General features: G+C 37.9%; 1 protein-coding gene across 1 annotated transcript in view; it reads left to right on the top strand.

Moving 5' to 3' along the window:
• Positions 1 to 1798: 1798 nt before the first annotated feature.
• Positions 1799 to 22289, top strand: part of CFAP58 (cilia and flagella associated protein 58) — a gene marked incomplete at its 3' end in the record, with an annotated part of 22058 nt that continues 1567 nt past the window's right edge. Inside the window, exons 1-8 of the mRNA XM_010284761.1 lie at positions 1799 to 2077; positions 7155 to 7303; positions 9083 to 9239; positions 11310 to 11504; positions 13736 to 13873; positions 16054 to 16213; positions 17926 to 18008; positions 19147 to 19338. Coding sequence (XP_010283063.1) covers positions 1934 to 2077; positions 7155 to 7303; positions 9083 to 9239; positions 11310 to 11504; positions 13736 to 13873; positions 16054 to 16213; positions 17926 to 18008; positions 19147 to 19338 — 1218 coding nt within the window. The remainder of the gene's footprint in view (positions 2078 to 7154; positions 7304 to 9082; positions 9240 to 11309; positions 11505 to 13735; positions 13874 to 16053; positions 16214 to 17925; positions 18009 to 19146; positions 19339 to 22289) is intronic.

Below are 22289 nucleotides of genomic sequence, written 5' to 3'. Positions count from 1 at the left end.
AGCTCCCCCCTCCTTTCGCCTGTGTTGTGAGCAGGACGAGCGCTGTACCTCAGAAACAGCACGACGACACCACCTATATGCTAGCTATACCTATATCCCGTATTTGCGCGTCGAGTTGCTTTTGTGAGCAGAGCTGAGTTAGATCCTTTGTTGAAAGTAGGAGCGATTAGGCTACTTGTACATAGGCAGTAATAACACTTAAATACACCTGCTACTTTTGAGATCGTGGGTGTGATGTCTCCCACACCGTATGCCATTACTGCTCGTCTTCTAACTCTGTTTATGATCTATTTATGATGTAAACGAGATCAAAACTGAAAGGTTTGATTTTGGAGAAATAAGAAGAAACCCGAATTAATTGTGGTGAGCGCCAGAGCAGGTTTGAAAGGGTTACACACCAAACTTCGGCCCCTCTACGCCAGCAGGAGCGTGGGTTCTAATATTCAAGTTGCCTTTGCTGGTTTCCCGTTGAAGTTTCTGACACAGCAAAAAAACCCCACCTCAGATCAGAGCCTTGGCAAGAAGGGGGGGGCGTGTTTCGAGCCGGTGCCTCGGTGCATCTCATGGCCCGACCTTTCTTTCAAGTAGTAAGGGTCTGGTTTTACCCTTTTAATTTCAGGTTTTCCAGGTAGTGTGAATTTATGTACTCCCCTCCCCCCCCAAAAAAACCCAAAACCAACAACCAAACCAAAACAATGAAACAAATGAAACATGTCGTTATGCTCTCAGTTTTTTTTTCTTTAGAATTTTGAAAATTCTTGCCTTTAAACTGTTTATGTTCAAATGGTGAGCCTGAACCATTTTTGAAACAGCTGTCTGTTGGTTTGTGGGGGAGACATGAGGGCAGATTTTTCAGGTTAGGAGAGCTGTGCATCCCATTGCCTCTCCTCTGCAAGGGGGGCTTGCCGTACACACATGGCTGGCGCTAACAGGAGAGCTGTTTTCCTATCCAAGTGTGTCCACCTCTGAGATGCGATTACAGTGATATACCTAGACTTCACATTGCAACATAGAGATGTTCCAGTCAGTTTTCAGCAAGCTTGAGTAATGGCAGCAACATATCTGTGACAGTGCAAATCATCCTATCATCCTGTGGGCTGATGTGTCTTGCTGCTTAGCAGATCAAGCTAAATCCTGAGAAGTGGCCATACTGCCTCCTCTTGGTATGGTTGTGTTCTGTTTGAAGGCTATAGTGGAGGCTTATTTTAAGCTGTCTTGAAAAATATTGGTGGAATTTGGTGTCCAGCAACTGAGCTGGCAAAATTTGGCATCAGAACTGAGCTAGATCAAAAATGTCTCCTGTGAAAGGTTTAACAGTAGCAGAGGAAGGGTTGGCTTGCATTGGCATTACCAGAGCCTTCAGACACGATTATCTGCAAGTGACTTGCTGGCACTATCTGCATAGAAAGCATAAACTCATCAGACTTTAGAGGTGTAGAGAACTGGGAAAAATGGAGGCTAAAATACTGGGCTTTCTGAATAGTTGATGTATTATTTAAACACTATCACAATGATGATATTTTATAGACCTATCTTTAAAGTAGTTGTGGTACTCAATTACAGGAACTCTGACGGTTAAAGCACAAGTTATTTCAGTAGAGTCAGGGGATCTGTTTGAAAAATAGCCCGCAATGTGCATATCATATGCTAGCAAGAGAACTGTTATTTCAGAAAATTTTGTTGTGATTTCTTAGTAGTAGTTACACACTCAGTATATTGCTTTTTTATATTCTGGGGTCATAAGTGAGATGTTGAATTCCTCCTGTTTGTTGATTATCTATCTCATTTCATTCAGGAAAAGTCTGGCAAACCATATGTAGAAGAGAGTGCATTTGAAGCACTGGAAAAAGACTTCCAAGATGTCATCAATCTACTTAAGGGAGATAAAACTCTGGAAAAATTCCGAATAGAGTATGAGAAGCTCCATGCTGTTATGAAGAAGTCTCATGAAAATGAAAAGCGTCTCATGGAGAAATGCAGGGAGCTGAATGCTGAGCTTGTGGTGAATTCATCTAAAGTAGCTGCACTCACAGAACTCTCTAAAGATGATCGGGGAACTATATCGTCATTGAAGACGGTAAAGTTTTGAATAGAATTAAATAAGATCTGAAATTGTTAGTGAAAAACATGGCAATAAGAAAAGCATCTACAAGAATACTTTATTGTATGTAGAGAACCAGCTGGAGGACTAAATATAGAGCTGGCATCCCCAGTTCAACCTCTGCTTTGCTACCCACTGCTTTGTTTCCTCAGCCCAGTATTTTTATAAGTCCCAGTGAAATTCTGTGTTTATTTGCACTAAACCAGCTCCATCAGCTTTCAAGTACTTACTAACAGTTTTTGTTTAAGTTTTCCCTCTGTAAAATAGCACATTTTCCACTTAATATACAGTTTTTGATTAATTAATATTTTTGAAGGGCTGCTTGGTTATTAACTAATGCCAGAACATTAAAAAATATACTTACTTGCTGAAATATGGATTGTAGACCAGAGAAGTGTCATCAACTCATATAAATAAATGTTTCACAGTGTTTTTGAAAAGGAATCCTATATAGCATTTCAATGTAATTTTAGCAATTTAATCTGATGTGTTCTTTTTTATTATTCATTTGAACTCTGTGAAATCAAAGTGCTTGAGACTCACTAAAAACGGTCGATGTTTGTAGCCTTACAGTGAGGTTTGACTAGCAGAAACCGAAAGCTGCCAAATGATCAGAAGACTGCATTTTGAACTTTTGTCCTTCTGATGGTTTAAAAGCTTAGGCTGTGGTACCTAGACAGGCTTTAATTTAGCATTTAGTTGAGAAACCTCCATGCCTTACAGTAAAGGGTGTTGTTCCAGTAAAATAAATTCAGTGTAACAATCCAGAATGATCTATGAGCACTACAGAAACAGATGTTCTTTGAAATGAAGTTTCTTGTCCTCAGAATTATGAAGAAGATAGATACAATCAGAGTAAATATAAATAGCAGTGCTGTCATGCTATGGCTGCAGCTTGCAAGCCCGTGAACACTGCTCAAAGCATCCTCAAGGAGGAGGAAAACTGGGTAGAGAATTTTGTTGATTTTCACTGCTGCTAATCAAAACCTGGTAGATGGGTGTCAGAAACCGTAATGGTCCTGAGCATTTTCTTTCTGTTATTGCATGGAAGTACTCTGAGCATGAACTGTAGCAGAGGCATTACTTCAAGGTGTTCTCAAGCCAAGGAGACATTGTCTTAGTAATGACATAAAACTGAGGTGTGGAAGCGTAGGAAAAATAAGAGCCTTTCCAATTTCAGCAGCTAATTTGAAGCTCAGGCAAGATATGGCTTAACAATACCACCTACTATTGAACCAGCTAAGAGATTTTGTAGTGAAAAAGCTGCTTGACTGTATGATCCTCTTGGAAATGACGTGCAATGCACGACATGTGGCATTTCAATTTGACTGGTGTGCTGTGGGCCAAGTAAACAGCACCGATACTTTTTTGGTTTAGTTATGAGAATTAGTCTTTCCCTTAAGTGTTCAGGAATTATTTGGATATTGTTTAAAATGTTCATGTCATGTTTTGGGGTTTTGTTTGGTATACCCTTCATATTTCATGTTATTTTCCTTTCTGAGGGGAAGTTCCATTACAACTGTAGTATTTCACTACAATTTTACTAACATTCAAAAAATGTGTTTCACAAGTGCCTAAGACAAGTGTTAAGGAAAGTTCAAGTGCTAAAATAGTTGATATTCTTCAGTGCTAAATTAAAAAATCTGTTCCACTGTTTAATTATTTACAAATGGTAGGAGAATCCTGGCGGGGCTGTTCCTGTAAAAATAGTATAGTTGCTTCAAATTAAGACCCTAAATCTTGGTGACTTGATGGGTCATCAGGGTAACAGGTGTACAGCCTTCCTCTTCTAGGTCATTGTTTCATATACAAATAGAAGTTGCAGAGGCAAAATTTTTCTCCCTGTGAAGCCTGGTTGTAATAAGTAGGATTTGTTTAGGGACAGGGGTAAACTACACAGGTCAGTGGCTGGTAGGACCCAGGTCAATAATAATCAATAGCTGTTAACTCTCTGATGGTCATTCAGTGTTCTGTTTTGTAGTTTTAATAAACCAGACATAATAGTCTGCTGTTTCCAGTGATATGAAAGGAGCAAAGGGCCAAGCTGGACACCAAGGGAATACAATTATCCGTTTCATTGATAGGGTTCCTAATCCACAAGGCTGCACTGGAAGAATGCTGGAAGGGGAATTTATAGGAGCTTTTACTGCCAAGTTTACTGCCAAGTTTACTTACCAAGTTTTCAATTTCCAGGAGTATCAATCCAATATACTAAGAAAGCATTTCAGTAATTCTCAGTTTCTGAGCAGTGAAACTGATGTGATTTGCGGTATTTCATGAAAATAAAGTAAGGCATTCACACTTCATGAATTCTGCTTCACAGTTTTCAGAATTCCAGTACTTCTCCAGAAATTTTTGAATTATTCTAACTGCAGACATACGGTGTACTTCCATCTTTAATTACACAACAGAATGCAATGCATGTTACCTACCTAACCGTGTACTGCAATTATCCCGTGATGCCGACACACTCCATTCTTTCAGTTCCCATCTCCACTGAGTAATAACATGAACGTTTTTTCAACAAAGACTTCCACCATTAAAAATTTCCTGCTCTTTACTTTTGATGTTAAAGGAAGCAATCTGTTGATCCACTATTCAAAGTAAAAGACACAACCAAGAAATGACTACAATGAAGCCCAGTTTTGCTGATGCTGAAGTCTGTAGCAAATTCTTATTTAGATTTTGCTTATTAATGGGGCCATCATGTGTCGCTGCTAACCTTACTGATGAAAATTTGGTTTATTAATGCAAATTCAATAAAATTGTTTTTACACATTCAAAGCAAGATAAAATTCAAAAAGCACAGCTTAGGGTGACCTGAAATCACTGCTTATCTGAATGGCCTTATTGACTTCAGGGGATCACTTTTAAAATACTCACCAGAACAAAATACTCACTGAAGCCAGTAAGACCTCTCAGAGGGCATATTGATTTTATTCACCGGTTCTATCCCCCAAAACTCCAATTGTAACAATTTAATCCACCATTTTTAATCACAGTCTAATCAGCCACCAGGAAGCTTTGATTTAAATAATCAGCTTTAATCTTATTTTCCATTTGCATTTTTCTAGAGAAAGGTTGGCTGCCTCTTATTGGTTGGCAAATGTGAAACATGTTTATTCACGTTTATATTTTATGGTTTTCTGCCAATCAAGATGATACACTATGTCTTCATACCATTATTTCAGCCTAGCATGCATTTATTTAAATTTCATAACTGAACATTTTTATGTAGGTTAATAATGAATGAAAAATTTATTATTTACTAGATGATATGTAATACTTTTTTTTTGTGATCATTGCTGCATTTGAATGGAATTTAGAACTCAAAATGTATAGAATGTAAAAATTGACTTTAATATTTAAAACTGTTCAAATATGCTTGATACATAGGTGAAAAGCACAGTTTTCAAACTAAATTTTGAGCTAAGTATTTTATTAAGTAATGAAAATACTGTTTGTGGGTAGTGAATTTAATTTAATTGACTATAATCTCCTTCAGAGTTTCTGAACAAGTAAAGCCCACCATTTAACTCTTTATTAATAGGTTGGGGAAAAAAACAGAAGAGCAAACATTTGTGATCTTTAAGCTCCAGATGGTTTCTCAAATTTGGATATGCTGAAGTAATTGAATAAATAAAATGAAAATATATTCCCTCTCCAGTTTGAAGAGGCTACAGATGTTATATTTTGTGTTAGCTTTTCAGCAAATTCTGGTAGCTTGTTAATTCTGTTAGTTTGATAGCTTGAATTTTTATTTTAGGCAGTAAACAGCTAAGTACTACATTTATTTGATTTAAAAGAGTTCAAGAGATATATTAACAGTATACCATAATATAGGTGTCATCATTTTGAGTTTAGTGTTAAATAGTTTTTTTTTAGAACCAGAGATGTTAATTTCAATAAAGAACTGCTGTAAACAATTTGATATAAATTAAATTATTTGATACTCTTCATTGTGGAGTGTTTTTAAATTTTTTTCCTCTGTCCTATTTTCATATGATACAAGTAGGAGTTGACAGGGATATTATGGCCTGATGTAGCGATGCCTCTGTCTGGCTTTGCTTGGGGAGACTTTAGAGCTAATGTAGAGTTGCACAGCCACATTTGGAGTCTAAATCTGTACAAGTCCATCAAGTCCAGAACTCCACCAGGAGCCAGCTGAGAAAAGAGCACAAGAGAGAGGACATCACACTGTGATTTGCAGCTCAGGGACTTCTAGTGTCAAAAGTAGTGTCTTCATTATTTACTGAGTCTTCGGGAACTTTTCTTCCAGTCTAGTCACTTTCTGAATCTATGCATTTTTTAAGCACAGGATTCCAGAACTGGTTTGAACTTGGCAAGGAATAAGCCTGCTGTGTGATTCTTAAGGATCTGATTCAAAGGAGGGAGATGCAGAGGAAGTTAAAAAATCAAGTGAACCCTCCTCCTCTATCCTGTTTGTGGATATCAAACCCTGGGCTTGTGAGAGACACATGAGTCTGTTAAAGTAGTTCCATGTGCTGAAATTTGGTATGAGAATTGTGGCTTGTCTAAATATATAGTTAAAATCAAAATATACTAGGTCCTCACAGGTGAAAATGAACAAAAAGGAAGAAAAACGCAGGGTAGCATCTTTTTCTCATCCAGATCAAATTTGATGTTCATTGTCATAACAGCTAATAAGATTTTTACACACATAAGAGACATATTTAAGTAGATTGTACCTTTGTGGGCACTAAAATTTCAGTAAATTTTTAGGTATTAGTGGGACTCATGTGACCAAAACCTCGTAGAGTGAGATTTGATAATGTATAGATCTATGTGTTAAAGAAAATGTATTAGAGCTTTTGTGGTGTAAATTGACATAGCCTGAATGGCTCAAAATCTTTTCTATGCCCTTGTCCGAAAGAAAAGACAACTGGTGAAGAAAACTGTTGTGAATCTAAGCATGAAAAGGCATGAAAATCTATTTCCTTAATTAACCAAAATGCGAGGCCATTAATTTTTAATTTGTTGTTAATTTTCAACTCAATTTAATTTATGTAATTGTTTTCCATTTTGTTCGTAGGAGATTGAAAAGGCCTGGAAAATGGTGGATACAGCCTATGAAAAGGAACAGAAAGCGAAAGAAACGATTAATTCACTGCAAGAGGAAGTTGCACGCCTAACTAAATTAGTGGAGCAAGGATCCAGACTATCCCAGGGACAGGAGTACAGGTATGTTTTCCCCAGGGAGGGGGAAAGCCTGATCTGAGTTTCTATCATTCCACACCTTTTTTAGCCATTTAGACACTACAAAGGCACTGGAAAACAGAGAGAGGTGTCTTTTCTGCCTTTTACTTTTCTCATGAGTGCACATTTATTGGTCTATGTGTTTATATAGTGAGCAAGTACAGAATCAGGCTCTGAATGAGTTCATTCAGCATTGGATTAAACTGAGAGATCAAATAAAAATCAATATTATGCACTATCTCAGTATCTGTCATATTGTTTTACCTGACTAGCAATTCAACATACACTGTTTTTGAGAACAGGATCCTGCCAACATTTTTACATATGATGACAGCAGGGTCAAGCAGACAAATCAAGGAAGCAGGAGACTTGATATCTCTTTTGTTTCCGGCTTTGTTATAAGGAGTTATCACTGTCTGTATTCCTGTTTGCATTTTATATTTCTACATTTTCAAGACTATGAGGGTTTTTCTACTGAATGCTTATGCAGCCGCTAGCATAGAGGGACCTAGTCTCTGGTGGAGCCTCTAGCTGTTACAGTGTGCAAATAATAATAATCCTCAGGAGCTGCTCAAAAGCCCTCCAAAAGCTAGTGTTTTGTAGTATCAGGTCCTCAGACTGTGCTTATGCTGTAAGATTAAGTGTAAACTTAAAGATGAGATTAAGTATATTGACCTGTGCACTTTCTATCAAGATTGCTGATGGTTGGCCCAGGTGGTTCTGGCTTGAAATTTTCACACTGTGTAAGGTATTTATTTATATTATGCATTCAGGATATGTATGGGTCATGCTCATCTCCCCATGCCCTGTGTATCCAGGCTGCATAAATAAGACTTGTGCCTGTGAGCAAGGCCTTTAGTGTGCTCAGACGTTTCCCCTCCAAGGAAAGTGCCAGCACGTAAACCACCTGGATGCAGAAGAAATGCACTCCTCCTCCTTTTGGCCCTGAAATGTTTTGGACCTGTGTAACAGGTTTCCTTGGATCTAAAAGCTTGGTCACTAAGCCTTCCCCTAGTATAACTCTCCCTAAAGGCAGCTCTCTGTGGCTGCTTTTTGCATTTTCCTGCAAGAGCCAGGAGCTCACTCCTGCCATTTCCAGTTGCTGCCCTGGCTGCTGAGACCTGCCTACTAACAATTTCTTCTTAAAGAAGAATTTCCCTGTTTATTGCCCTCCAGTTCCACACTTAAATACTCTGTCTCGTAACAAGGCCATGGGACTAGACAACTCCTCCCTATAGTCTTTTAGAACTGTGAGGCTGGTTTTTAAGGTTGAGCTTGAACCCACACTGCTTGGACTTTCTTTCAGATTGTAAGGGTGTCCAAACAGGGAGTCTGTTTTATTCTTACATTACATGACTGTAAGACTTAACCCAGTTAGGTGCCCAGTCAGGTAAGCTGCAGAGATACTACAATGTAGTATTTTTGGTCCCTGACTAATTTTGCAATGGGTGGAGAAGAAGGAATTTTGTTGCCTGTTACCTTTTTGGGAAACTGAAGGTTTCTTCAGACCCATGAGGATGTGCTATAACAAGAAAGAGTGATTTACTGGACTAGATTAGCTTTGAAAGCTGCCTATGTCGATGGTGACTACAATCACAGTAGGTAGAGCATATAATTCAATTGACCAGCAGAGCTTTAATCCAAGAGGAGTATAAAATAAAACAAATTACTTTTAAACTCCTGTTTCTCACAAAAGATTTTGCTCTGGCATAGGCAGAAGAACAGAAAAGGCCTGTGACTAAGCTTGACTATTATTGCTTCCAGTATCCAGGATTTGCTAAAACTTAAAGAAGAGATAACAAAGGAGCGAGACCAACTCTTGTCAGAGGTTGTGAAGTTACGTCAAAGTCTAACTCAAGCCACAGAGCAGCAGCAGGATGCCGAGAGGGCAAAAAACGAGGCAGATCAATCTGTTATGCAGGTCTGTATAGATCATCAGGTGGTGATTTTAGGCTTTGTCCTGAACCATGCTCCACTCTTGCAACTGATCCATTGACTAGTGTGTTACTACCTGTTCTTTCACACCTCAAACATCTTTAGGATTACTCAGAAAGGAGTCTGTTGTGAATGACTTTTATATTTTTCTCTTATTCTAGGCTATGTCCTTTGCAGAGAGTGTTGTCACGTACCAGCTGCTTTCATAGCTTCCCAATACCCTGAATAAGACCAAGGTTCCTTTGCCTGAATCATAGTTCTCTTTCATACTGGAGATGTGTTTCTTTTTCTGCATTGTGAATCCTTATGTCACCGAAGAACCACTTAGAACATAAATCTGGAATGGAGATCCTAGGTCCCTTGCTGTTGGCAGTGGTTGTTATATGATGCCATACCATTGTTTTTAGGGATGTATCAAATGCTGACTTAAAAGCTAATTAAGCTACTTTCTCCCCTACTGCTTATGGGAAGCTTTTCCAGAACCTCACTTTTCTAACCGTTAGAGACCTCCTACTTTCTTCTTCACACCAATCCTGCCTACTGTTTTTCAGCTTAAATAGTTTTTCATCTCACCAGTGTCTGTAGAGCGCAGTCATATTCCATCTCAGCTTTACTTTTTTTGTCTCCTGTTTAAGTTAGGTTCCCTGTTTTTCTGACCGCCTAAGTAGACAGTTCTTTAACTGATCAATATTTATAGATTCTTTTAAATGTGTATAGCAGCCAGATACAGAAAACGGAGGATCAATAGGATATACACTGAATGAAAAGAAAGTAGAAAAGGGTGGAAGATGGGATACAGAACTCTGATACATCAAAATATAAAATCATAATAATAAGGAGTAAAAGAATTTAAAGCAGAATATAAATAGAGGCTGGAGCAAGACAACAGGAGAAAGGAAAAGCAGAAAAGAACACTTACAGAACAGAGAAGAGATGGAAGCAGCATGTAGCTTACAGGTTTTTATTAACCACAAATAGGAAAGTAATGATCAGCCTAGGTTTCATGAATAGAACTTGTTTCTGTTTGTAAAGCTGGTGGTTGGGAGTATTGCAAAAGAATATAAACCTTTGCTTTTCTGACAGCATTGTGGCTATGGGAGAAAAGAGAGAGGATTGAAACTCCTGTCAAAACTCATTGAATCTTGGCAGCCTTCATCTTCTGATATTCACTTCATCAGCCCTTAAATTTACTGGATTGTTAGACTTTGTAACTACCTCCCATTCTTCCAGTATGAAATTATTCTCCACTTCAGACTGCTTAAATGACAATGTCTGTTTGAAGATCCTGTTGAAGACCCAGTCAGTTCTGGCAACTTTTCATCTGTAGGCTCAGAGGGAGAGGAATCTTTAAGCTAAGAACATCTTTCAGTTGCTGGTCCCTGACTGAACTGCATATTTCCATGTGGATCACCCTGCTGTGTCTCCTCTCTGCTCCATCACATTTTTGGGGAGGGAGAGAGCAGAAGTCATAAGGCAGTGTATTAAATATGAGAGAAAGCTCATCTTTCAAAGTTCCTGCAAAGGAACTTTGAGAGCAGAAAGATTGAGAGCAGCTGTGAAAATGAACACTGGTCTGACATCTCTCTCTTGTTCCTTTACTATCAGTGTAATAAATGTTTCTGCTGGTGAGATAGAAAAATAAACATAAAAATTATTGCAATATAACATCAAGCCCAAATTAGTTTTAACACTGCATTCAGAAAGTATCACTTTACAAGTAACTCACAACTGAAAAGACATTTGTGCCACTGCATCTCCAGAGGAATGCTTTTATGTCTGAACGGTGTCATCAGACCCTTCTGTGCAGGTGAACTGACTGGTGCTTAACAAATTCTTGTCCTCAGTAAATAGGTTTCCTCATGCAGGACTTTTTGTTCAGCCACTAAAGAACATACTTACTTCTGAGAAGATCTGGCATATTCCATGTAGTAGTGGGTACAGTAGTATAGAAACTGTTGTTTTCAAAATCAAGCATAGTAGAAGCAGAGGTGAGAGGCCTTGTTTTCCTGAATAAAAGGCAGCAGAACTTAAACTTTTATCTTCTCTATTATTATAGCTTCAGCAAGAAATCCAGCTGCATCAGAATGAGGCATCACGAGAGGCTCGAAAGAAGGAAAAAATGGAGAAGGAGCTGAAAAATCTTCTAGCTGAAATGGATAACAAGCAAGCTGAGATCAAGAATTTACAGCAACATATACAGAGGAGCAAAGAGGAACAACTGAAAATGGAACAGCATCTAAAAGAGCAGAAGGTAGAGTACATGGCACACCATATTCATCAGGTCTAAGATTAGGATCAGATGTCAAAATAAGAACAAAAAGGATTTTCCTGAGGGGAGAGAGAGAGAGATTGTTTTATGTCAATAAATTTTAATAAATATTTATTTTAATAGAAATATTACTTTACTAATAAATAAATATGTAAAACTTGCTGACATTTCAGATGGATTTTCTCACAGAAATCAGTAGTGGATTGCAATGATGTAGTTAGAGATCATCTTGAAAAGATCACAGCAAATAAAACAAAGTCTGTGAAGGGCATGGATGATCTGATGACAGTAACAGGAGACTGCCAGGTTGGACTTCTGACATGTATTGCCAGTTTTGCCACTGATTCACTATAGTGGCATTGGTAAAGTCATTTTACCTCCGACCCCTTCTTTCTTCTCTGTCACAATAGTTTTTATCTACCTCTCAAGCTTGTGGAAGAGTTTCTGTAAAAGAGCAGAGAACTGTCTTTGTAAACCTGTTTGATTGATTTTTCCCATTCTGTTTCTAAAACCTTTATCTGGAAATGTCCTAACATAGTGTTCTGCAGGTGTTTGAATTTTCAGGTTTTCATTCCATTTCCCCTGACTTTCAGAAACTCTCAGAGAAGCAATTTCAGTAAATGGCAGGGAAGATCTCATCACTGTAAAACAGTCCTACCTCAAGGGAAGCTTCCTTGGGAGTTGTGTGTATCTTGTAAATTTATGACTTTAATGGCTTTTTCTTCCCTTCAGGACCCTGAATTTGTGAAGGTAGAGGGCTCTGACAATTTTTTGTCAACATAGAGTCTTAGTAAAGTACTTCATATAAAGAGTTACAGAGAAGACTTGGTTATTTCTCTGAATATCGCTGATTTGATATAGCTTTTGAGGGCAGCTCGATGATCTGTGAGGACAATCACATTGTTTTTAAATAAGATATCTATAGTTCCTGGTTCTGTTCCATTCTCCCCCTTCCTTTCTATAAACCCTTTCAGCCTTTCTAAGTGCGGATATTAGGGGCATTCAATTGTCCAAACTGTCCTGGAAACCAGTATTTCACATAAAGTGCTATGCCTAGGCTAATTAATCAGGCTACTGCACTGTCTTTGTTGCCTATGCTGGCTTGAAGGTGTTTGTGGAGGCCCTGCATTGTTTTTTTGAAAAAAGTCTGTCCAAAACTCAGGCTATCTAACTGTGCAAGGATCAGAGGAGAGATCTGCAAGAGAAAGTGACTCAGCTATTGCAATGTCATTGGGTTATTGTTTCTCAGCTGAATTGTAGTTGGCTGTGATGCCTGCTCTTATTCCACTGAGATTTCTAATAAAATATCCTTTCTTGCATGACAGTGAAGATGGTTTGATACAGCTACTATAGATTTCATCCCACCCATGTCCAAGTCTTAATAAAGAATCGCCTGAATCAGTGTTATCCTGACATTTGCAACACAAGAAACAAATTCCTTGGTTTTACATTGTCTTTGTTTCTGCATGCGTTCAGAAGAGGGAGATTCTACTTCTCTTCCTTTAATGTTTGTTAAGGGCATAGCACATATTGACTTAATCAGTTTATCACACGTTAATTCTTGAAGTGAAAAATATGATGATTGTTCTTTTCTCACTTATGGAGTAATATCTGTTAGGGGAAGTCCCATCAAGCAGAAGAAAAGACTGGCAGCTCCAGTATTGAGGTATATGTTCTCCATAGAAACAATGAAACTTCTGTTTGGGGCTTTTGACTGAAGACAAATTAGAGAGGAAAATGGTTGTGTCCTGGTCTCAGCAAACCATGTGCCCAGAGAAATGTTATCAGCATATTAATGTAGGATTTGCTTGCTAAGAAACAGAGCTCCCCTGCCCTCTGTTGATTGAAGTAATTTGAATCTCATACTCATTTTCAGTAATTACATGTAGCAAGTTGTTGTGTTACGTGATGCTTGCCAAATGCCTAACAAATAGTACAATATTTATCTACCACCTGCAAAAGGGACCTGCTAAACTCCTGGAAAAAAGATGACATTAGCTGTGTTATTCATTAGAAATTATAATTCCCCATAGTCAATATGAACATATATCCTATTTCACATCAGTAATTTCATCACCAGTGAAGAGCAGTTTTTAAGCAGACAACAATCTGTAGCAGCTGTTATCTCCTGGGGAGATGGAAGGTTTTGTCTTCATGTATATGTAGATATTGTAATGAGATTAAAAAGAATTAATAGGATTGTTCTTTAACAGATCTTGAATGAAAGAGCTGGTAAGGAACTTGAGCAATCTCAGATGAGAAATAATAAGCTCATGCAAGAGAGCGAGCAGCATAATGTGATGTTTGAAGAGGTGATGCAGGATATCCAGCAAAAGACAGCAGAACTGAAAGTAAGTGCCAGAAGGTTCATGCATCCTATCAGCTGTATCCCTCGGATGGCAGTCTTACACCTGGGACAAGGATGACCCCAGTTCTTGTACCAGAAGTTTCCTACGGGTAGTTCTGGGGGAAATCTGAGGAGATTTTAGGAATAGATCTGGCTGTCACTGGATGCCTTTTTTTCTGTGGTGGTACCATGGTGCAGTCTCCAACCCTATCACCTGGCAGTGTAGCACCTGTGTCCTGCTGGAGGAGCTGTGTTTCATAAAACACATAAATCCAAATGCTCAACACATTGTGTTCATAAAGGATGCATGGTGATTTTGACAAGCATAAGGTCTTTTTTCAATTGTGAGATCTTCAGATAAGAGCAACAACTGACTTTCTTATAGTGATTAACATAATCAGAGTGTTGCCAAAACCCCTTGAAAAATGTTAATGAATTATAATAACAGTGTCCTGGATAACTTCCACTGAAGGAAGTTACTTCCAACACTACAGTTTTCCCCTCACAGTACTGGTTGTGGACGTTAAATATAAGTAACCAAGATGGTGCTTACTTTCTGATCTAAATGGTTTTCTTGCCTGATTTTACAGTTGGTTTGTACCACTCAGAAGCAGGTGAGTTTCAGTTGGGGAAGGATTAAACGATTTCTGCATATGGTCTTTAGGGTACTTTGAGAGCATTTGTTATAAAGGGTAAGGTATAAGTGTTAGATGTTATTACACTGTCTACCATATCTTGCATTTTGTATCATCATTGGGGTTAAAACACTACATTAGAAAATTCAGGTGTAAAATCATTATCTTATCAAGGTTTAGTCCAGTATAACCAATTCATCTGAATAAAAAGGTTATTTGCCAATGGAGAGCTTTTTTTTTAAAATGAGAACTATTAGAATGATAAAAACTAACCACTGACAGATTAAAAGATCAGTTCATAACTAATATGACACAGAAGATTCTGATTTGGATCCTTAATGGGCTGTGTTGTAGGAGCTTGTTTTCTGTTGTGTTTTGGTAGGCAGACTGGAGGATATTTTTCTTACCTATTTGAGAAACAAATTACTCTCTTTTCCAGGTTATTTGGAAAAGGTTATCATTACTTCTAGCAATACCATGGTTCTTTAAAACCTTACAAACAATGTGTTCAAATGTGATTTACATTTGGGGCTCCAGAGTGTCAAAAAGAGGATTTTGATTCTATGATCTTATCTTAATGTCAAGAAAAGTTGATGGACCTTGTAGAGTCATACACATGGACTTCTGGGAACAAAAAAAATAGACGATACTGCCCAGTTAGTAATTAAGCCAATCGCTAAAGCTTCTAAGAACCCTAGTCATGATCTGAGATGTCCTTTTTGTTGGCACTGTGCTTGCAGTTTCATCCTGCAGTTTGCTGAGTGCCTCCACTATGGTGTTGGGCAACGCGAACTGTCAAAGTACTCATAAATCTCTTGAAGGTTATTGTCAGTAAGAACTGAGGAGATTCACATCCTCCCAGAGGATATTCCCATAGCAGGAATCAAAAACCTTAGAGAATCAGTATCTGACGATGTAAGTGGAACACTGTAGTCTGTGATGGCTCTGAAACCTAACAGTGGCATTAAATTGTACAAGGGAGTTATAGTTACTTCTTAAAAGGAAAGAGACAAATTTCTGTTGTGATTATTTGTTATGTTTCCTGGTATCCAGTTCCTTAATTTTTATGCAGTGTTTTGATTGTAAAGCAAATGAAACACACTCTACATTTTCTTCTTCTTTAAAGCCATAGGCAATAAAAAACATGGGGATAATAGATACCTGCTATTTAGGCACATGCAACCAGACCACACTGCAGATATCTTTCTCATCACAATCACTGTCCCTAATACATCAGAGGATATTAGAGCTGCCCATGTTTGATATGCAGGACTAATTGAGTAGAGCTGTGTGAGGTTTGCAGCTGGGGATTCTTTATTGATCATCGTCAGCCCTAGAGCATAAGATTTGATTATAATTTTCCTTGCCTTAGCTAGCTTTGTTTAAATTATGTTTAATATTGTTCCATTAGCTAATTATCTTCTCTCAGGTGACCCACAACACTTATACCTTTGCTTCCTGAATTTTGTGGAATAAGTATATACCAAGTACAGAGGCACTTTGTCTCTGTGGATACTTTCTGTCCCCTTTCTTTGTTGCTGTTCTGTAGGCCAGAGAGGATGAATTGACTCAGACGCGCCTTGAAATTTCAAAGCTGAACAAAGTAAGAGATGTTCTCCAGAATAAGCTGCGTGTTGCAGAGGAGCAAAAAGTTGATGCAGAACATGAGAGGAACACCCTAAAAAATCAAATATCTAGACTGGAGAGAGGTAGGTACCTAACCAATGGGTGGATCTGTCTTCTGATTTGTAATTTATTCACTCAGGGTACATCCTCCTGTTAGGATTATTCTCCTTTAGCGCCTAGGATGAGACTGTATAAATGGCAGTTGGAATCTACATCAGCATTTTAAAAACCTTGTAGGCTTACAGAATTTTCATAATGTAGCATATGTGGGGTGAAAATATAACAGGCATAACTGAACTTTGTGGTGTGCCAATTTGTGCCATGTCACATGAAGAGTCGTCCCCAATATACCTTCACTGCCCCTGCACTGACCTGTGAGAAAGAAGCAATCTCAGAGCTTATTGAAATCAGACATTGCTAGGACACACTTTTTTTCCTGGTTTGATTCTTCTGAATAGTTACAGCCTGGAAGTGAATATGAGCATGTGAGGACTTCAGCTGGGCAGCGTGGATACTAGAGCTGTCCAAGAATTGACTGACCTGGTAGGAGATCTGGAAAACTCTGAGAAGGAACTTTCAACTTTTTTTCCAAATGGAAATTTTGGAAGAAAATGCCTTGGGTCTAATAAAATATTTTGTTTAAATTTAAAAAAGAACTTTTTTGGGTATTTTTGAGCATTTAAAACCATTTTTAAAAAAAATCTAAAATGCAAATAAATTTGAAAATCAAATACACTTTGAAATAAAAATAGACAAATTTTCAAAGTGATTTTCAGAAAAAACATTTTTTTTTCCTAAAATAATATTACGAAGTTGGAAAAATATTTGAGTTGGTGAGACTTCACTTTTTGGGGAAGAAAAACCCCTTTAGCTACAAAATTCATCTAGTTCAAGTTGATATATACTGACATAAATGCCTCTCCCTGCTCTCGCTTGTTTCTAGCTTGTGTCCTGCAGAGACTGCATGTATGAGATCTGAATCCTTCCGTATAACTGTACTTATGGACAGTTATGTTTGCTTTTCTTGCATCTCTGTGAGGGTGGAAAAGCTTTCCCACAAGCATTTTGCTAGTACTGCTTAAGGTCATGCTCTGTACTAGAAAGGAGAGGGGAACTTAGGAAATTCAAATCTGTACTGAAATACCTGAGAATGGCTACTAATAACACGTCTTTTTGCAATACTTGGCACATCTTAGCACTCCAGTGTACTGCATTTCCTGAGTTGCAGTGTTAGTGTAGTAGGTTTTAATTAATTTTAAAATAGAGTGAAAGCACATGTCTTCAATTTTTAATATCTTTTTAATAGTATATGCGCAGTGTTAATCTTGACCCATAGCAAGAAATTTTAACTCCACTGAAGCCAGCAGAACCTCACTGCTTCAGAGGAGAGCTGGATTTCACATAGAGGGATTAAAATAATTCCGAAAGTCCCTGTTTTTGTAAGTGCCTCAATTTTTGGATGCTCACACTGAAGCTTCTCAAAAGGCTCTGATTTTCAGTGTGCTTCGTGTTTTCTGCAAACACAACTTCTTTGTGGTATCTTGGTTTGAACACCCAAATATAATAAGTCCTTATACTATTAATTACTGTGCCTGAGTTGTTCTAAGTTCTTCTAAGTACCCAAATAAGTATTAGCATCATTAGCTGATAACTGAGGTTGCAAAATCTGGTCACAGCTAGTTGAACAGATCGTGTAATGTTAAGGCTTTTTAAAAAGTCCACTAAGTTGTTTGTGCATCTTTAACAGCTGTACAGTTTGAAGCCAGGATTTATTCTTTTTCCTCCTTTTCTCTAGAGTTGGAGGCTGCCAAAAAGCAGGTGGAGATTGACAAGAAAGCTATAGATGAGCTTGTGAGGGAAAGGGATATGCTAAGCAAGGTGAGCTTGCATTGGTAATACTGATAAACAAATCTCATAGCTTGAGAATGAAATGTCTGTAGTTTAAACACTCACAGCGACACAGAAATGTTGTAGAATAAATAGTATTAAGTAAAGCATTCAGATTTCCTTAAACAGAGGCACATAGTGCTTCTTTTCTGTGCATTGAAATAACGTTAGTACTCATAAATACACAAAAGCTTTTTAAGTTTTAACATATAAACCATCAGGGCGTTCAAACGATGCTATATGTGTTCACCTTTATTGCTGTTGTCTGATAACCAAAGACTTCATTACATCTATGCTTTTACACTTTGTAGCATATTAAGTTTAATATCAATCTAGGCAAACTAAGTCTTTGCTAGTAAAAGAACAAACCAAAATGTTGATGCATCACATAGCAGCTTGGCAGGCTGTGCTAATACTAATCCTTGCTTTTAGGTCCATTTCTCATACTGATCATTTTCCATCAGCCCAAGGTTCTTGTACTGCAGGATAACATCTCATGTTTATGGGCATTCCAGAAGTGTAATCTAGTAAATTCAATGCTAAAAGATGATTTCTGAGGTGCTTTACTTGGTATAGATTCACTGTCCCATGTATTGACTCTAGCAGAGGCTCAGATTTGGCGGTAAACAAATACCTGTTTTGTATAGGGAAATAAATTTCAAAGTGGGACCAGAAGGCTGATTTTGTAAAGATGATATTTTGGTGTTTTCTGCTTAGTCCTTATGCAGAATTTTAAACCAAGCTTGGTTAATTTCCAGTTTGAACTTGCTTTTTAGGACATGAGAAGGAAGGGCGTTTGGCTTTATTATTTATTTTACTGGTCATTAATATGCTTTACAATCTAAATGCCTTAAAGCTGGTAAGGTTTTTCCAGTCATTACTTATATCCACTTGTAAAGAATCCTATCAATTTTTCTTTTTGTAATGCAGACACTAGTGTTTTAACTTCGAATCAGAAAAAGCACTATTTAGCAGCTCTGTTATGAGGCTTGAGTACTTCAACTGAACAAATTAGATAAGGGGTAATAACGTTGGGAAGTCCATAATCCACTTAGACAATGGCATGTTTTTGTCATAGTGGTGGCAGTGTTGCCTTTTCAGCTCAAGAATTATTTTGTGTTCCCCGTAGAACTTGGTCAAGGCTACCAGTGCCACTCAGAAGCAGATAAATTTGGTGAAGCTCCATGAACAGTCAAAGAAGAACTTGGAAGAAGAAATCCAAAATTATAAGAACGAAGCTCAGAAACAAAGGAAGATTATTTATCAGTTGGAGAAGGAGAGAGATTGTTTCATCAATGAAACCAGTGAGCTCAAACAGAAGGTGGGAATAGCTTTTTGTGCAAGTGGTTCTTCCCTGTCTTACTCTCAAAACTGTGAAGATGATATATTGATTTCCTAATATGCCAGTGGGAGGGAAGCTTATATCTGTGGTCTTCACAAAGTTTACAAAAATTTCTTCTTGTTGGTGTGTATTGCCCTGTACTGTTTCGGGTCTTTCTGGGGGACCCTCATCAATGGGTGTGTATTCTACGAGAGACTTGGAGTCCAGCCATGTATTTTTCTTATTCAGAAATCATTTGAGAAATGAAACTAGGGCTGGAGTTCAAACCAAAGCCTCTGACTTCTTATACCTGAGTCCCACAATTGCAACTCTTGTATGTAGTTGGAAATTACTTTTTGATTGTTCTGTATTATCTGCAAAGGAGCTTATCTTGCATACTACCGATGTCCTCAAATTGAGGCCAGTGAGAGCTGGCAGTACTCGACATCTTTGTAAGGGACTTAGCATTTTGAAGGATTACTCCCAGTATGAAAAACATCTGAACATGTTCAAACTCATCTGCAAAATAGGAGTTTTCCAGGAAGAGCTGCAGAGAAGCACTGCATAAAATTTGTGTTGCCTGCTGCCCATTATTATATACAACTTTATTCCTGACGATATACTCAGAAACATGGTTGTAACATGTTCCATTAATTGCTGAAGATCACATTGAAGGGCCTTCAAAGAAGGTCATTGATTTACTGGGATTAGCTTTCAAACTGTTTTAACTTACAAGTTATTTGCTATCTTTTCACTTTAAAATTATTCTTTCCAACGTCATGTGACCAGGTACTTTTAAATCATTTTTAGAATGGTATATGCTCCCTTGTCTGGAATACCTTTTCTAATTTCCTTGGAATAATATTCCATGAAAGTGAGATTTGTCTTTGTTGCAAAGTCATATTTTGCATCTTTCCCTTATAGTGCATTTCTATCAGTATAGATACGAGTTAAGAACATTGTAAACTAGGGGCAGGGAGTAATTCATAACAGTCAGAACTACAAGGCTCTTGCTTTCAATTCTGATTAAGGTTGCTCACAATATTTTGAGGGTGAAAATGACAAATGTTTGCTTGTTTACTTTTCCTTTTTTTCCCCTGCCACTTGGGTGCAAATTTTCTGTCACCTCTTATAAGGCAGAGCCTCAGTAAATGGGTTATGACACTTGACCTGTTTGTATAATGATGCCCGCGTTATGACTGCAAGTTTTTGAAGTACTTGCACACTTCTGTCATTCACTAAAGGGGCAATTCCTGACTCAGCTTGCAGGTGAAGAGCAGCAGGAGTAGTTCTGAGCACAGGAGTATGTGAGACAATAATCGTGTCCCTGCAGAGGTTCCCTACATGAAATTGCTCATTGGTTGGAAGGGCAAAACACAGGGTAGAAGACATAGGATCACGATTATTATATCCACTAGGTAATATTTAGGTTCACTGTTTAACCTATGGAAACTTTAGAAACTCTTGCAAAACTACAGGAGCCATTTCACAACTGGTGGGGAATAAACTACTGATGGGCAGTAACCACACGGCCAGTCAGTGCTCTTCCATCACCTTTTACCATCCAGCCAGCTCTGCAGAAGCTCACTGCACACCTTTTGCATTGTGTAAGATCTGGGAAAGAGCAAAACCCATCTAAGCCCAAAGACTTCTTGGAACTCCTGCACGGCAGACAGAGCCGTTATTAAAGCTGCCTGGTTATTTATAGCAGGACAGAATCTACAGAGCTGCAGAATTCCTCTTTCAAAATCATCATTTACTACTAACTGATGAACAGAGTCAGCAAAGTAAAATGCACAACAGTAAAAGATTTTAGCGGTGAGAATTCATGCTAGACTTGCTCTTCTAATTTTTGGCCTGGCTGACCACTCATTTGTACCAGTTTTAAGCCGCCACCACTTGTTGAATAGTCTCATGTCTAGACTAGCCAGCACAAATGAGAAAAAAATCTGGCTCTTTGTTCTTTGTTGTGCAGTTTGTATTACTGAGCAACAAATGTTAGTAGAATATTTCTTTTTTTAATTGAAATTCTTAGATTATGAAATCTTAGTTTCCCTGTGGAAGGTTAGGCTACTGAAAAGGAAGCAGTGAAGCTCAGTTTTACCTGAAGTGTTCCCTGACTGTGCCCTATGAGAGGTCACAAAAACAGTCTTTAATACGTTGTTTGTTTTTTTTTTTTAAAAAGCCATTTACAATGTTACATTTATAGTTTAACACCAAATACAGGAAAATTAAAGAACATATTTCCTTTTTTAAATTTGCATAATCTTTTGGAAAACCTAATGCTGAACAGGCATATCATTAAGACCACAGCAGCACTTTTGGAGTGGTTAAATAAAAGTAAGCAAATAAGGATGGCACGGTTACTGAGACCTTGAGTAGGTTCACTGAGCTAAACAGGTAACCAACAGTAGGTGATAGTTAAGTATACAGATAAAAAAACCTGTGAGGATACAAGAGAAAACTATGAATATCTAATACTTTCTGCTTAGCTTTGGCCCCTCATTGCCAAATCTGAGAGGTGTAGTGTTCTATCAACTAAATCAGAATTGAGGATGTTCAACGTCTCACAGGGCTCTGTTGGGAAACATTGCATATATCTTTTCTGTATTTATAAGGAATAATTATTTGGGTTTAACCATTCCTGAAAAAGCAGAGTCAGCATGCAGCCTATGAGCACAACTCAGAAAACTTAGTCCACAAGCTTATTGCACTTATATTGTATCAAAACCAAGTAAAAGACTTACAAATGCAGTGACCTACTTTCAAATCTGGCTCCAGCTTATGATTGCCATAGTGCAGATAGAAAACATGCGTTATTGATTTCTTCTCCCTGCTATTACTATTGGCAGGTTGTTTTAACAGAAAAGGAAAAGGCAGGAGTAGGTTATAAACTGTGTTTTTTGTATTGCATTGTAAGCAGTTCCTGGGATCCTCTGCAGTCAGCTACA

The sequence above is a fragment of the Phaethon lepturus genome, unplaced genomic scaffold, assembly GCF_000687285.1.
Source record: "Phaethon lepturus isolate BGI_N335 unplaced genomic scaffold, ASM68728v1 scaffold51973, whole genome shotgun sequence".
Classification (NCBI taxonomy): Eukaryota; Metazoa; Chordata; class Aves; order Phaethontiformes; family Phaethontidae; genus Phaethon; species Phaethon lepturus.
The sequence above is the reverse complement of the archived record's forward strand: the minus strand, read 5'-3'. Positions and strand labels throughout refer to the sequence as shown.